The 15,804-nt window shown below is 37.4% G+C and overlaps 2 protein-coding genes across 3 annotated transcripts in view; one reads left to right on the top strand and one right to left on the bottom strand.

Moving 5' to 3' along the window:
* The first annotated feature begins 1,121 nt into the window (after positions 1-1,121).
* Positions 1,122-13,694, top strand: SYCP3 (synaptonemal complex protein 3). The gene is given in 10 exon segments (XM_050899453.1): positions 1,122-1,184; positions 2,775-2,922; positions 4,095-4,170; positions 5,266-5,300; positions 7,667-7,756; positions 7,759-7,783; positions 8,797-8,896; positions 9,699-9,797; positions 12,456-12,560; positions 12,704-13,694. Coding segments are annotated over 9 exon segments (714 nt in total). The 5' UTR covers positions 1,122-1,184; positions 2,775-2,792; the 3' UTR covers positions 12,758-13,694.
* The window catches only part of CHPT1 (choline phosphotransferase 1), a 24,155-nt gene continuing 20,288 nt past the window's right edge, over positions 11,938-15,804 (bottom strand). For both annotated transcript variants that reach the window (XM_050899427.1, XM_050899430.1), the window contains one exon: positions 11,938-12,783. In XM_050899427.1, coding sequence (XP_050755384.1) covers positions 12,739-12,783 — 45 coding nt within the window. In that variant the 3' untranslated portion in view covers positions 11,938-12,738. The remainder of the gene's footprint in view (positions 12,784-15,804) is intronic.

The raw sequence follows: 15,804 nt of genomic DNA, 5'->3' as shown, positions 1-15,804 counted from the left end.
AAAATGCAGCACCATCGGGGCTGCTGTGAGGAAAGATAACTCTGCCCCAGCCAGACCCAGTGAAAAATTAAACTTAGTTAAGGAAATACTAAGTAAAATTTCTCAAATGGTAGAGGTTAATGAAAAGATTGAAAACAGAAATAGTGTTACGGTTTTTTTTAGATTTTGTATTTGGTCTTGGTTAAGCAAAATACCTTAACTGCCTGAGGACACAAAATCCTGTGAGAACAGTAGAAAAATCTGAAACATAAAACATGTAGTTTGTAAAATTAATCTGACTGGAGAAATATTGCCTGTTTGCATTGACTTATGGAAAATCCTCCTTTGGCATCATACCCTAGCCTACATACACCAGAACAACCTATTTTGCAGTTTTTGTTGTCTGAATGAGAAATTAAAGACATTTCTATAAAGAAAAGAATAAAACCAGGCAAAGGTAGGTGAGGTTTAAACGAGTTTAATGCTGAATCTGCACAACGTGCCCGACCTGAACCGCAGCTACCGTTCCCGAGGGCCCCATGGGGACTGTTACTGCGCATGCGTCCCCCTCCCGTTTGTGCGGCCCGGCCGGCTTCCCGCCTTTTCCTCGGGGGTGGGAGTTGCCGAGGCGGGACCGCGTTCCGTCGTCCCTGTCTGCCGCTCTCCGCCGGGAGAGGGGGCGGGGGGGCGCCGGAGGAAGCGTGAGGGGGGCGAGAGGCTGTGGTGCGAGTTCGGGTGAAGGGTTTGGGAGGAAGCGGTGTTCCCTCTGCCTGCGGGAGTCTGTGAGGCGCACTCTCTCCCTGCCGCTGGTGGGTCCCCTCCGTGGTAGGCGCTGCGCGGGAACGAGGTGGGGAGAGTGGAGGAGAGACCATCGCAGGGCAGAGGCGGAGGGATGAAAGGTGTTTGGGCGGGAGAGTAAGGAACAGGGTTAGGACATCGCGGTGCTCCTCAGCCTTTGACACCCCAATGGCTTTCCCGCAAAACCTGTTGTGGTAGTGGTGTGGTGCGGGTCCAAGTCTCCTGTGCTGCTCTGAGGTAGAAACAGATGGGCCCCCATGGTGAAAAGCCCCACATAGCAAATTCACACAAATACTGGTTTATTTCACATCTTTTTGGGTAGGGTGAAAAAAGGAGGCGAGTTTCTCTGCAAAACTGTTGTTAAACACATAACTGTGGATTGAAGATACTTGAATCGGCTAAAGCAGGTAGCTACACAGCATGGGTGAGGGCTGTATGGGGTTGTGAGGTGGCAAGATTGTTTTACAGTGTATGGAGGGACTGGGGAGTTCTGCTTTGTATACCAATTTTCAGTACAAAGAAAAGTACCTGTATGTGAGATAAAATAGATGCTTGCAGTTTAAAGTTGAAGCACTTTGTTTGGCAGCAGAGACATGCACAGCCAGATGTCGTATCAGTACTTTCCTCCTTACGTGTTTTCAACGCGCGCAGTAGTTGAAAAGCAGAATGAGTTTTGAAAATTTTCTCTCATTTGAGGATAATTTTAATGCAAGAGCTTTTGATTTTCCAGTTTAGTAATTTAAAGAGGTTTTGAGTTTGTTTTTCAAGAAACTACGGTCTAAAAATCTTTATACTATATAGAGAAGCATCAACCACAGAAAAAGCTGGGTATTCAAAAGCAGTGTTCCTTGCTTAGTAGCTTAGTGTGATCCACTTGTATATATCTATGTAATAAATATATGTGGTTAAAAAAACATTTTCATAGCTATGGACAACTAATTCAAAAAACAGAAATGGGAAACTCAGGTGTGTGAGACAGCTGTTAATGTTGGGGGGACTTCACAGTCCTGGAAATTCAAAAGATCTTTACTGGAGTTCTCAATTTCAGTGTGTGAACTTAATTTTCAGATCTGTCTTTGCCCTAACTTGTGGAAAACCTATTGATATTTCTAGCTCTGTTGAATTGTGTCTAGAATGAGAAGTTTAGCCACTGCTGAGTCACGTCTTGATCAGTTTGGAAAACAGGGTACTTGCAGCTGATACTTTTTTCCCTGTATTTTTTCCATCTTCCAAGTAATCCTGTTATTTTTTGAAGAATTTTTAAGGAAAAAATGATTTTGTCACTTATGCATTTAATGATTACAACTGTGCTCTTTTCCTTCTAAATAGATATTTTACTCCTTGAATATTTATAAAAATACACAGACTATATAAAAATTAGTATTATTAAAGAAATGAATATTGTTTTTTTAAGAGGGCAGTGTACTTGTAAACCATTCACGAATACAAAAAACTGCATTAGTTACATTACAGAACGCAGAGGCATAATAGCTATAAATAAAGATAATTCAGAAAGTGAAAGTTGCCCAGGATTTTTAAAAATGGCATATGTGTGTGTATATTTGTCTCTCTAGTGTGGGATGGCTTGTAGAATTAGATTGTTCTTTATGGTTTATCATTTCTGTGTTTTGTAAAATGGAATATTGTCATAGCTTTTTGGGAATTCAGTACTGAATATGACAAAATACATAATAAACATTATGGAAGCCAAGCAGGCAGGCACCTTAAGAAGGTGCATAATTTACTTCCTTGTTTTTCAGTAGAATCAAGTATGTTCCTACTAGCCCTGGTACTTTTTTTACCCTGTTCTTAAAAACACCACTGATGGGTAATCCTGTGGATTACCCCAAAACTAAAAGAGTTTAACTGCTTGAATATCATTACAGGTGGAGACTATTACAGGGATGTCCATAACAGGTCAATGTAAGCATGAAAACATATTTATCTTCAAAGTATTGTGGGGAAAGTTACGTAACAAATACAACATACCGTTTCAGTAGGAAGAAAATCTCATTATGGCACCTTCGGGAAGAAAGCATGGAGGAAAAGCTGGTAAATCAGCACAGGAAGATAAAGCCATACCTGCCTATGACTTTCAGGAGGAAAGAAAAGAGCTGAGTGGATCAGAGGAAGATATTAGAGAAGGTCCTTATATGATTTTTTTATACTTTTTTTTAAAACGTGAAGTTTATAATATTTTTGACTATGAATAGAAATGAAGACACTTCCGTGTTAGCGAGTGTCTGAGTAAGCAGGGTTCATAATGTTTGTGACAGCTAGCCTCCTATTGTATAATTTTGATTGGTAAGAGAAGAGAACACAATAGAATAGCTGTGTATAGTGCACTATTATGTCTTAAAATTATAGGTGGAGTTTAATAGAGTAGGATTTTGTTACCTTACTTTAATGCCATATCCTTCTATCACCTGGCTGCATATAACATTGTGAGATCAGGATAGAACAGAAGAGGAGCTCTCCTTGCTTGTATGGAGTGCTGAGTCAGGTAGGGTGGTTGGAGTCTTAATGCTGGCAGGGTTAACAGTACTTCAGGAAGAATCTGAACTGAAGAAAAGAAAGAGGAAGAAGTAGAGAAAGCTGAGGAAAAAAGAAAAAGTCAACCAAGGGATTCTTGTTTAATTTTGAGGGCGTGTCATAAAAAAGTAGACTTTGCTTAAAAATGCAGTTCTCATTCATCACATGATAGTTTTTTGTAAAGTTTGATGTAACTGCATTTCTGGATTTTTGTCTTTCAGCAGTTATCTCTGGGTTTGTTTCTCTTAATTTTTCCCCTTCTTCATTTGTTCAGACTAAATTCCACCCCCCCACTCCCCCCCATTAATAGAAATCTGACAGCCAAGGATTTTTATTTTTTGGAAAGAATATAAATATCTATTTGTGATTTTGCTTTTTTAAAGGTCAGAGTACACAATTTCAGTACTTATTTTACAGTAAAATGAAATTCTTACAGATTGGGCTTTTTCAATTTTTAGATTATTTTTACCTTTCTGATGATTGTTATATTGTGAGTTGGGAGTAATTGTGTAGCAGTGGACAGAGAAACTAAAACTGGTTGAGACCAGTCTAGAGGATCTCAAGGCAGTGCCAGCTCAAGTCTAGCCTTGCAGAATAATTTACCACCATCTATCAACTCCAGATTCAAAGTTTTAGGAGCTGCATGTGTTATGGATGGGAACTGAGACCCATGATACATGTTCAGAGAAGTGGCATTACAGAAAAGTAATTACACTTTTAATAACTCAAATGACCCCCACAAAATATAAGATATTTTTGTCAATCTTTTTGAAATTTGTATTAAGGTGAAACACCAGTAATGGACAAGCATGGAAAGAAAAGACCTTTGGTGACTACTCATGTGGTTCCAGATGATGTGGGGTAAGGTTAGGATTCCCCCCCCCCCCTTCAAAATAAGCAAGTCTTAAATAGATACTGATTTCAGTTATTCACTATGCTTGTTTTGCTTGTTTGTTTGTGTTTTTTTTAGTATTTGATTCAAAAATTAGGTGACAGATAATACAGTAGTTGTAGGTACAAAAAGAAACTAACATTTTAAAATGAGTAATTCTGCAGTTTCTTTGTAGATGCTTTTGAACATGCATAAAAAATTGATATATTTCTGTGAGTTCTTAAAGTTGTTTCTTTCAAAAGATGATTTAAGTTTTATCCTAAATTGTTGATAATTTAATCAGTTTTTTTCCCCTCTGATCTTAGTTGCTTCAAGATACTAACAGTACTTTAAATGATTCAACTATTGCATGAAAAATAAAACCTTTTTCCAGATAACTCTTATGAAATTCAATATTTATGGACAGTGTAAATGTAATAAAAAAGTGTATGTTGAAGTAGTTTTTAGCAAGATTATAGCTGTTGAGTTGAAGATGATTTTTTTTTTTTTTTTACTCTTCAAAAAAGAAAGTGATATCCTGTGGAGAAGATGATATAAAAACAAGATAAACATTTTCTTTACCCACCATGTCCCTTTTTGGACTTGTCAGCTATTGTACCACTGCCTTACACACTGGTGTTATGATCTTAAAGGTGTTGTAAAAACAACCCTGATATTATTTGTCTTGGATTTTTCTTACTGTGCCAGTCATGCTAACTGTGACGGACTTTTTTTTATTTGATGTTGCAAATACCTTTTGTGATTTCTTTTTGTATAGGGAATGATCAATTTTATTTACCATCCTCCCTCACTCAGGACCCTTTAAATGCCTAATACTGCGTTTTTACTGGGGAGTAAGTTCATATTCTAGTAGATGTTTTTTAAAAAAGCAAATTAGTCTAAAAAAAGAGACCTCTCACAGGAGGAGAAAAGGAGTGTCATTTTTTACCTTGTAGAACAGTAGCAGCTCTGTCACTGCTTACAAGTAATAGGCATGTGAAAAAAATTAGTTTTAAGCATACACAACAGGTCTTATTCTAAAGTCAGAAAACAGGCAAATAAAAATTTTAAACACTATTTTGTAGGGGTGAAGTACAGAATATGCTGGAAAGATTTGGAGGTAAGTATGTTTACACTCTAATAAATTAAAAAACAATTCATGTTTAAGTTGCAGAATTGGCAGTAATTCCTTACCATAAAATAACTTTCAAGATTTACATAAAATGACCAGTCTTTGTAGCATTTTTCAGCATTTCTGAAAAAAACAAGTTTTCAGAAAAAAGATCTCTAAGTAGAGCAAAGGGAAAGAAGAGAAGGAAATAACTGCATTGAGATGTAAGTGTAGGTAATTACAAAGCAAAAAGGGAAAGATGCATGACTGCTTTTGATTATCAATTCCAATTTTAAGATGAAGTTTAAGAGGTAGGGATTATATTGTAGAGAAAAGGGACAATATGAGTTAGCTGTTGTTCTTACTCAATTTTTTGTTACAATGACGTAGAAGAGACTGGGGATTGCAAGACTCGGTGGGAAATTAGGGGCTTGTAATTGTTAATATGAGCAGCTAAATAGAACAAATAGTTCTAATTCTAGACAAGGAATTTTGGAAGTAGATTGTAGTTGCGATACAGAATGAGCTAGAGAGTAGTCTGTACTCTGCACCTTCAGAAATCTAGAGAACAGGGAATCAGTAGAAAAGAGAATTTGAGCAGTCAGGAAGAAGAGTACAAGTTCCTAGAAGAGCTAAAGAATGAGGGTAATTAATGCCAGTCATCTAGTGATGAGATTCATGCATGTCACCTAGTTGGATTTAGTTTAGTCATAATCAGATCCTCAGATGGCTTTACTTCTAGTTAAATTTCCAGCTGAATTCTAGATAGTGGACAGGTTAGAGAAGAAACACATTTCACTTGTAAAGAATGTATAATACACATCACAGCATAACAAAGCATCAAAAAGCTGTGGAAGGAAGGGAAACCATCTTAATGCCAGTATTACATACTCAATAGCTGATTAATACTTTCATTGTATGTATAAGAAAATGCTGTACACACTCATTACTTGCATGTAAATCTTAAGGTGAAAGAGGAGTTCAAGGAATTCCTTAATCCATGAATTAAGACTTTTTGCTGTTAAGGTACATTATTAGAATGCTATTGTAGATCTAGCGATCTAGATGGGAGGAGGCTTTCAATGTTAAAAAGCTGGGATTGCTTGTTATTGAAGACTCAAAAATAGGATGGAAGGAAGGAAAATGAGTGGATCAGGGAGAGGATGCTGTCTGCTCAAAAATAATAGGTTTGGCATTAGCAGGGGCAGATGCCTCAGCAAATTAGAGAGAGAGGTTTGACAGATGTTTCCTGAAAACTACAGTGAGAAGGAAAAGAAATTGCTGTATTAACCTTAAGCTGTGACTTGTTTGTTAAATCTCCAAATGTAAATTAAGGTGAAACAAACATACTAACTTATATTAACTTGAATACTTTTTTTAAAAGTAGTAAGTCTCTCCAAAGTATAAAAAATAGTTTGTCATTCAGTATGTTCACAGTTATAGTAAACACATACTACCTTTATTTCTAAAGTCTAAGTAATTTGAATATTACTCTGAAATGTGTGGTTTTATCTAAAAAGAAAAAAAAATTACAAAGTGTCAGCATAGCTAAATTCCTTGAAGGTCTGGAAACTGAGCTGGCACTGCAGTCATGCAGCTAAACTGAGGAAGATTCTGATGGTGTGACTAAAACATCATTCAATACTAGAGAAAAGAGCAAGATGTCTGTACTCAGTCAGGTTTGTGCAAGGTATCTCTAGCTTGGATGGAGAATGGAGAATTTACAGACTGTGAGATGTCCAAATACAGTGCTTGAAGATACGCAGTATGAACTGATTGGGTAGTACTTCTAGTGTTTCAAGCATATATGTGTGCTTATTGATGGTATGTTAAGAAGTGCATGTTGGACCACAATGATCAGTAGGGGAACACATGATGACAGTGTGTAAGGAACAGATTTAAATGTACATAACGGAAGTACTGCAGCTACCCTGAGTTCAGACCGCTGGACAGTTTCAGTTCACTGTGTCTGCTCAGAGCCAGTCTGACACTGTACCCACTACCATCCTGCCCAGAATGAAAGAAGCTGAAGCTGAGTCACATCATGGTAGGTCCTGTTTGGTCCGGCCCCTGAGAGAGGTGGGACTCAAAGCAGATGCTGGAGTAGCTGGTGGGGCTGGGCAACGAGCAGTTGCAACTCTAGAGGCCAGGTGTTGGTTAGGGTGTATGGGGGGCTTAGGGAAGCAGCACTCACACCAGTGCCAACAGCAGGTTGAGGGACACTAAACCCAGCAGCCAGGAGCCCAGATCACATCGGCTTCTTTCCATTAGAACACACCTCATTCGCTTCTCCAAAGCGTAACTCATCAGCATTTTTAATAAAAGGCACAATGTATCTCGGTATGCTTAATTTCTAAATATTCTTTGATGTTTAGCTGACATTAACAAGGCTCTCTTAGCTAAGAGGAAAAGATTAGAAATGTATACGAAAGCCTCACTCAAAACCAGTAACCAGAAGATTGAACATGTTGGAAAACACAGCAGGAGCAAAGGTAACATTCATGCTTGTTTTTCAAATCTGTGAAGTCAAATTCTCTTTTGTGTCACAGCATGGATAGTTGATCCATCTTCTTGCAGTTAAATAGCAAGTAGGGTACCTACTAAATATCTGCTCAGGTCCTCTGTTTCTGCTGCCTCCAGTTGTGTCCACTTGGTTAAATTGACAGTAATAGTTTAGCATAGTGCTTTCTCTTTCGAATGGAGAAACTTAAGATTTGGAATTTTGAGAGCAAGGTACCTTAAAGAGCTGGTTTTACTTTTGTTTTATCTTTATGGAAAATGACCTTTGATGTTATTTTTGTCTTTTAAACCAATGTTTTTATTTTTTCCACTTTAGTTGGAATTTTCTGTTTCTACTTGAAAACTGAAAAATGTTCAGTAAAACTTTTATACCATTCCAGTTAAGAAAGACAATAATTTTCACCCTACATAACATTCTTCTCGCCTCTTAAGGCATATTTAATTACTACATCTGATACTACAAGTAGAGCAAACGGAAAAATGAGACAGCTAAAAACTGGAAGTCAGCAATACTTGTAACTGTCTTGGTGTTTATATGTATATATATATTTGAAACTTGCATTCACAAAATTTTTTACAGAGAGAAGCTAGAGCATAGTGAACTAATGAATGAGCTAATCAATTTTTCATTATAAACCCCTTGTGTTAAAGCCAAGATCTGTAGCTGGGTTAGAAAAACAGTAAATCTCAGAAAACCTGACACTGTTAGGAAGAAAAGTTGTTGTAATTTTTTTTTAACCTGAGTTTTGTATATGAGTGCTGTCTCCTTATATGTATATACCACATTCACTCAGAAAGTGTGTGTGCGCGCGCGCATGCATTTTTTTCAAAACGTACAGTATTCACTTAGGCCCAGATACCAAAATAGTCCGTTTCTTTATCTATGCCAGCTCCTTTTATTCTACTCCATTTCTGTGTTGAACCTTAGCTTTCCTTGTAATTCTTTGTAGCCTTTGTCATACTTACGGCTAGTGTCTGTTTATAGGCAGAAGCTCAATCATGAGTACTCTCAGCAGTTCCTGACTTTATTTCAGCAATGGGATGTAGATGTGCAGAAAGCAGAGGAGCAGGAAGAAAAGCTAGCGGTGGGTTTCCAGCATGGCATGAGTTTCACAGTATTTTCACAAGGAGGGAATATTGTTGATTAGACACTCAAGAAATGTAAAAACACTTTATGTAGTTGATTAAAAAAATTCATTCAAGTTTGGTGGCTCTCAAACTGTAAATGTTTAAGTTTTGGGATATATTTTAAAGTGAAGAGGGGTGCATGTATAAACTTTACTGCAAGTTTATAAATGGCAGTAAGTGATGCCCTAGGCCAGCATATGGCTTGAGAAAAGCGAAGACCACTTATGGAGAAGAAAGATCTGTGCTGTTTCTGTGCATCCATAGTCTTTGGGTTCAGGCAACAAAGGAGTAAAGGAAAGTAGTTGTCTTTTAGCATGCACTGCTTAAAAATATGCCTGCATATAATAAATGTATGAGAATTTGATCACTGAAAGGGGATAGGAGCTATACAATGGAATGTAATCACATGATGTTGCTGTATTTGTGTTCCCAGCACATTTGCAAGTTTTGCTTTTCCCTAGGCAGCACGTTTCCCTGGGACACCCTCGAGGACTGCATTAGATAGCAATCTCCATGGGATCTCATAGGGATAATTCAGGTTGGAAGGGACCGCAGGAGGTGACTCAGGGCTTAATCCAGTCTTCAGTCTTTCTTTCATTAATAAGAACAAGGATAACTCTCTAGGCAGAGATCTACATTACATGACCCAGATTTCCAGTGAAGGCAGAATTTCTGATTCTAATAAATGATATTAGTGTTGCTGTCCCAGCGCTTTTGGTTAACTAATGCGATTATTTTTTTCTTTTGCTTCTGCTTCAGAATATGTTTCGTCAGCAACAAAAAGTTTTTCAACAGGCAAGAATAGTTCAAAGTCAGAGACTGAAAACCATTAAGCAACTCTATGAGCAATTCTTAAAGGTACAGTAAGTTTCTTCTTAAGATGGCAGCTGATCCTTATCACATCACTTAAGAAAGCTGTATTAATTCAACCTTTATGAAATACAGAGATTTAAGGTTCATTTAAGGAAAATAACAGCTTTGCATGAATATTCATGTTAGTATCTTTCCCTTATTTGTTAAGAACATGGCTTTTTCTCTCTATACATGCATACAGATTGCATCTGTTTAATAAATGATTTAGTTAAATGTGCTCTCACAGGGATCTGATTGGCTCGCCTGTTTCAAATATTTAACCATAACCCTCAGAGCATACTTTCTAAACAGAACACAGTTTTGTACCAGTTTAAAGGTTATATAGGTCAGTTAAATCATCAGGATTTTGCCTTAATTATTCCCTTAGATTTTTGATATGTATTTAAAAAAGCAAAACTTGACAATCTATTAAAAATACATCTCAGGCTGCAATTTACTGCTTTTATTACTGCTGGCAGGTGCACCCCCCATAATGAGAATTAGGTACCATTTTTTTTTCTGTTGTTAACCTTTCTAGCTATTGCTGCTTCATGTAAGGAAAGTGACCCTTAAAGAAAATCAATTGTAATTCCCTTAAAATTGCCCAGTTACTCCCTTCATCTCTTCCTAAGCAACATTCATTAGAAAGGGTTTTCCTTTCTGTAACTTGGTATTCAAGGTAAGCATTCACTAAAATGTCAACAGGAAGAATCTGATGGAAATAATGATTTATGGTGAAAACAGGCCCAGCTGGATGGTTATGTAATCTGTCCCGTTTAACTCTCCTGTTGCTTTATGCATCATTTTTTTATTTGCTGGGAGTCCCTACAAACACCATTTTTTTGGACAGTGCTTAGGGAGATGATGTATTTTAAACACGATTCATACTGATCAACTGTGGTGTGTTTTGTTTTTTTTTTTTTTTTAACAAAGTAGCTAACATACTAGACAGCAAACAAAAAATGATTATAACTACTCAAAAATTTGACTTTTTGATAAAGTTTTTCCCTGTCATTTTACAAGAAGAACAAAACATTTTATTCCCAGAATTTCCTTCCCCCACTATTTTTCTAAGTAAGGTATTAGAAATCTAAACTGTGAGAAAAATGAAAGTACCCTATACGATTCATTTTGTAATGAATGCAGAGGCACAGTACCGTAGAATCACTGAAGGGCTGTGCTTGGAACAGACCTCTGGAGGGCATCTGGTCCAGCCAGCAGGTAGTACAGGAGGGCTACCTGGAGTCAGTTGCCCAGGACTTACATCCAGATGGCTTTTGAATATCGCCAAGGATGGAGACTCCACAGCCTCTGGGCAACCTGTTCCAGTGCTCACTCACCCTCACACTAAAAAAGTGTTTCCTGATGTTCAGAGGGAACCTCCTGTGTTTTCAGTTTGTGCCCATTGCCTCTGGTCCTGTCACTGGGCACCTCAAGTGCTCGATCTTCTTTGCACCCCCCTTTCAGGTATTTATCTATATAGATAAGATCCCCCCCTGAGCCTTCTCTTCCCCAGGCTGAACAGTCCCAGCTCTCTCAGCCTTTCCTTGTAAGAGAAATGCTCCTGTCCCTTAACCATCTTTGTGGCCCTTCGTTGGGCTCTATCCAGTATGTCCACGTCTCTCTTGGACTGAGGAGTCTGGGACTGGACCCAGCACTCCAGGTGTGGTCTCACCATTGCTGAGTAGAGTAGAAAGATCACCTCCCTCGACCTGCTGGCAACATTCCTCCTAATGCAGCCTAGAAGACTGTTAGCCACCTTTGCTGCAATGGCACACTGCTGGCTCACATTCAACTTGGTGTCCACCAGGACCCCCAGGTCCTTTTCTGCCAAGCTGCTCTCCAGCTGTGTGGCCCCCAGTATATACTGGTACATGGGGCGGATTCAAGTCTGTCAGTTTCTGACAAACCTTAATTTCTGTTCAAGTCATTTCCTAACTTGTCCCTTTTTGAAATTCAGTTAGTTATGATATGTTTGGGTTTTTTTTCAAGTCTGGTAGCTTCAAAAAATGAATCTGAAATACAGCAACTCTTAGTTTAAGATAGTTGAAATTTACAGAGGATATTACAGAAGCATTAATAAATAACTCTTCCAAAATGTCAAAAATGTCTTCATCAAAGATGAAAAACTGAACAGAAGGTCAAGTATTACTTTGATTTTTCTCCTCAAAGAAGATCAAAAGGTAGAAATCAAGCCTCAAATAAGCTTAACTAAATACAAGTCAAGGAAAATGCAACTACATACATACATAGAGTTAGGCATAATTGTGTGTACAAAAGGGAAGATAACCAGCAAGCTTTACTTGGCTTATTTGGGGAGAAGTATGCAAAGAGAAGGAAATTTAATGGGTTTTATAGTCCTTAACTTCAAGTCTTCAAGGTTGTCATAATATTAAACCCCTATCATTCCTGGCAGATGTCTGTTTAATTTTTTCTTGTAGAACTCTTATCTTTACTGAAATGGCAGGATAACTAGCTGAGACCTCTCAGATGCTGAGTGGAGGGAACAGTTTCCTTCACAGGGTCTATATTGTTTCACAGGGTCCATACTGTTTAAATGGGAATGCAGACTGGAGTACAAAATCCTGTATGATTTTTCTGTCAAGTTCATGACAAAACTAATAAATTCTCAGTGACTAATCAATTCTCTATTCTTAACTTCAGAGCATGGAAGAGCTGGAGAAGAGCAATGAAAATCTTCTAGTTGGTGCACAAAGTGAACTTCGCAAAGAAATGGCTATGCTGCAGAAGAAGATTATGATGGACACCGTAAGTATCAGATCTATGAAGAAGTTAGTTAAATGCAAAAATAGAACATTCTATAAAAAAGTCATTTGACATTCATTTAATTAGCTCAAAGGAATCATATTGATATGGCATTTGTTCAGTATTATCTCCTTTTCTTGTAACAGCAACAGCAGGAGATGGCAACTGTTCGCAAGTCTCTTCAGTCCATGTTATTCTGATGGCTCAATGGAGAAACAACTTGTACCTAAGTAACATGATACAAGTATAGGCATTAGCCATAGAGAAATATGTTAAGATTTAAATGTTTTAGCGCTTTCATGGATTGTTCTAATCTTGTGTCTGATAATGTTGTAAGAACATATATTAGTAAATTTATTACTCTGGCGGGGGGCAGTATGGACCCCAACATTTACTGTCTGTCCAATTAATCTTTAACTACTTAATACTCACTTTCAGTAGCACTGGACTGTTTAAATTGTTTCACTTTTTCTAATGCCAAATTGTAACAATGGGCAGAATTAATGAAAAATGGATTACCCAGAGTTTACATAATAATTTTAGGCCTTTAGGTACCTTGTACAAATAGAAGCATTTTTCACAAGCTGCAGACTTTAAGATTTTCATAGTTTCAACATTTAGTCTGCTGACATATCAGCAGTTATAAAAGTTCACAGAGTATGACATAGCTCATATAAGATTGTTTAATGATGTGTATTATGGTAAATTAAAGTAAATTTTGTTAACTCTTTTGTTAGGCTAGGCATTGTAATATCTTTGTACTAGTAAGAGAAGTATGAACTGCTGTAATTTGTCCAAAAAGCAGGTTTCTTTAGTTGAATGATGAGCTGAGTATCACAGCTTTATACGACATCTGGTCAAGTAAGCATAATTAAACATTATGCATTTTGGGGTATATAGTTCTTGTAGAACCACTGCTAGAAGTAATCTAGCTCATTTATTTAGTACAAGTTATTACAAGCCTTTGAGATGGAATATTACTTTTTGCAATTCCAAATGACTAGCAATTTATGGAGACCTAAATTTTAAGGATAAAGTATTTATCTTTCATGTATCTCATTACAGTAAATCAGTATAAATTAAACAATTGGCTTAGCTTGCATGCAGTTTGTTTTTACAGAAAACCATTATGCCTGAATATCCACTTTTAGAAATTAGGTAGTTCCTAACATATTTAATGCTTAAATTTAATACAATAGCAGATAAAACAAAAACCATCCACGCACCCACACACACAAATGTGATGTTTTCGTTACAACGTATTTCAAAACCAGTCCATACAGATTCTTCTCCTCAGCTTACTAGCATTTTTAGTTCAGAATGAAGTCATTTGATGATGGCTCTCCAGTTCTGGGAGCCAGATTAGTGATGGCTAACTTACAGAAACTTCAGCTATTAGGTTGCAACTGAAGTTGAACAGGCAACCGGTATGGAGCTCTTTTTGTTCTGTGTCTGCTAGGACTCAGGGAAGGAGCAAACACAGAAGTTACATTGCTAGAATGATGGATGAGGCAGTATGGGCCTCTGGTGGGTAACAGGTAACTATGCTAATTTGTAACTGTGCTGCTGAGTCTCAGCCCTCTAAGGATGATTACATGATGCTATGAAATACAGTTAACAGTTTTTGATTCCTATCTTCAATACTAGGTTATCTGTTAGTATGGCCTCATGTTTCTGGTTTTATTTGTTAGTATTGCCTCATGTTTCTGGTTTTCTGACCAATTTCAGCATTAGTTTCCTATCATCCACATACCTCAATCATATCCTTAAAATTACTTATACCTACTACTACATGACACATTGTTGGGCATTCTGGGGAACCAAATCTTCTCACTCTGAAAAAGTTGCCTATGTCTTTTCATCAGGTGGTTAATTTGTTTACAGTATTCAGACAAACTGAAATGGCCTTTACCATCCTCTGTTTGCCCATGGCCTGGGTTCAGGCTAAGTTCATGTGTAGATGCTGTGTCTTTCCCAGCCTCAAACAGGAGCAGTAGGATTCATTTGGAATTGATATTAGTCACTTAGAGTGTATAAGTATATCCTTCTTAGGCAGGAATGTGGTCAATGGTGTTTTATTCCCTCCAAATTTAGCAGACAATACACCACTTCTAAAGTTCCTTGAACACCTCAGGAAGTCTTTTTGAATTAATGTGCAGCTAGGAAGCTGCAGTGATAATATTTTTAAAACAAACCATAGCATTCTTTACTGTACAGTTCAGGAAGGACTTTATGAACTCACAGCTTAGCTACATATCAGCAACTGAAAGTGGTAACGGACACTTACATTCAACAGCTTTTTACAAAAATCATATTCAAATAGTACTTCTTCAAAGGAGCCTAAGCTTATAGGGTTTGTGTGCAAGTCGTGATTTGCTCATACAGATAATAAGCTACTTTCGTTCCGCTTTTCTTTAGTGACAACAACAGCCCATTAGCCAGTGGGTCTGTTTTTAAAGAAAGAGAAAGGCTGGTAGTGGGCCTGACTTTCTGTTTTGGAGAGTTTCACTATACATTAGGGTTTAGTTCCGTGCAGTTTTGTTTGGATAAAGTACAGTGATAGTTACAAGACAAATTAGATAGATAGATTGTAAGGTAGATAAACATAGTGATAGCAAACATACTTCAGAGGGAATTACATATGGGTGGGTTGCATTGTCACAGTCAAACAGTCACAGTCATTTAAGTTTATCAATGAACTCTGTCGTTCACTTGTGCAGTTTCACAGATACAAGTTAGGGTAGGTAAAGTTAGCATCCTCGAAGTACACAACTACCTATAGTCTAGATAATGATGGAGTACAATGAGGCAAACCTTATTATGACCACAAAACCAGAAACTGGCCTTGAAAGAAAATAGCAGCTACAATTGTATTAACAACAGTAGGTTATGTACTTACATACTAGAGAATGCATGAATCCTAAATGCACTCATAACAGTATTTTGAAATAGAAGAAAATTTTCCTGAGCTATATCTCCTTCATCCTACTGATCCAGTAGCTTGTTCTTTAGAAATACCAGAACAGAGATTAACAAGTAGTTTTACCTCATGGACGCCTCATTTTACCAGTCTTAATAATGCAGTACGGTATTCATTGATACCTCTGACTACCACTTCACAGCAGTTCCAAGAAGACGTTAGAAACTAACGCTAAAAGATTAGTCACTTGGTCTAGGGAAAAGTGAAATTCCTGTTTGAATTCTGGTTGGTAGCACCTTGGTTTGCAGTCTACATTCACCACACCAG

This window comes from Gymnogyps californianus, chromosome 1, assembly GCF_018139145.2.
Source record: "Gymnogyps californianus isolate 813 chromosome 1, ASM1813914v2, whole genome shotgun sequence".
NCBI classification, from domain to species: Eukaryota; Metazoa; Chordata; class Aves; order Accipitriformes; family Cathartidae; genus Gymnogyps; species Gymnogyps californianus.
The sequence above is the reverse complement of the archived record's forward strand: the minus strand, read 5'-3'. Positions and strand labels throughout refer to the sequence as shown.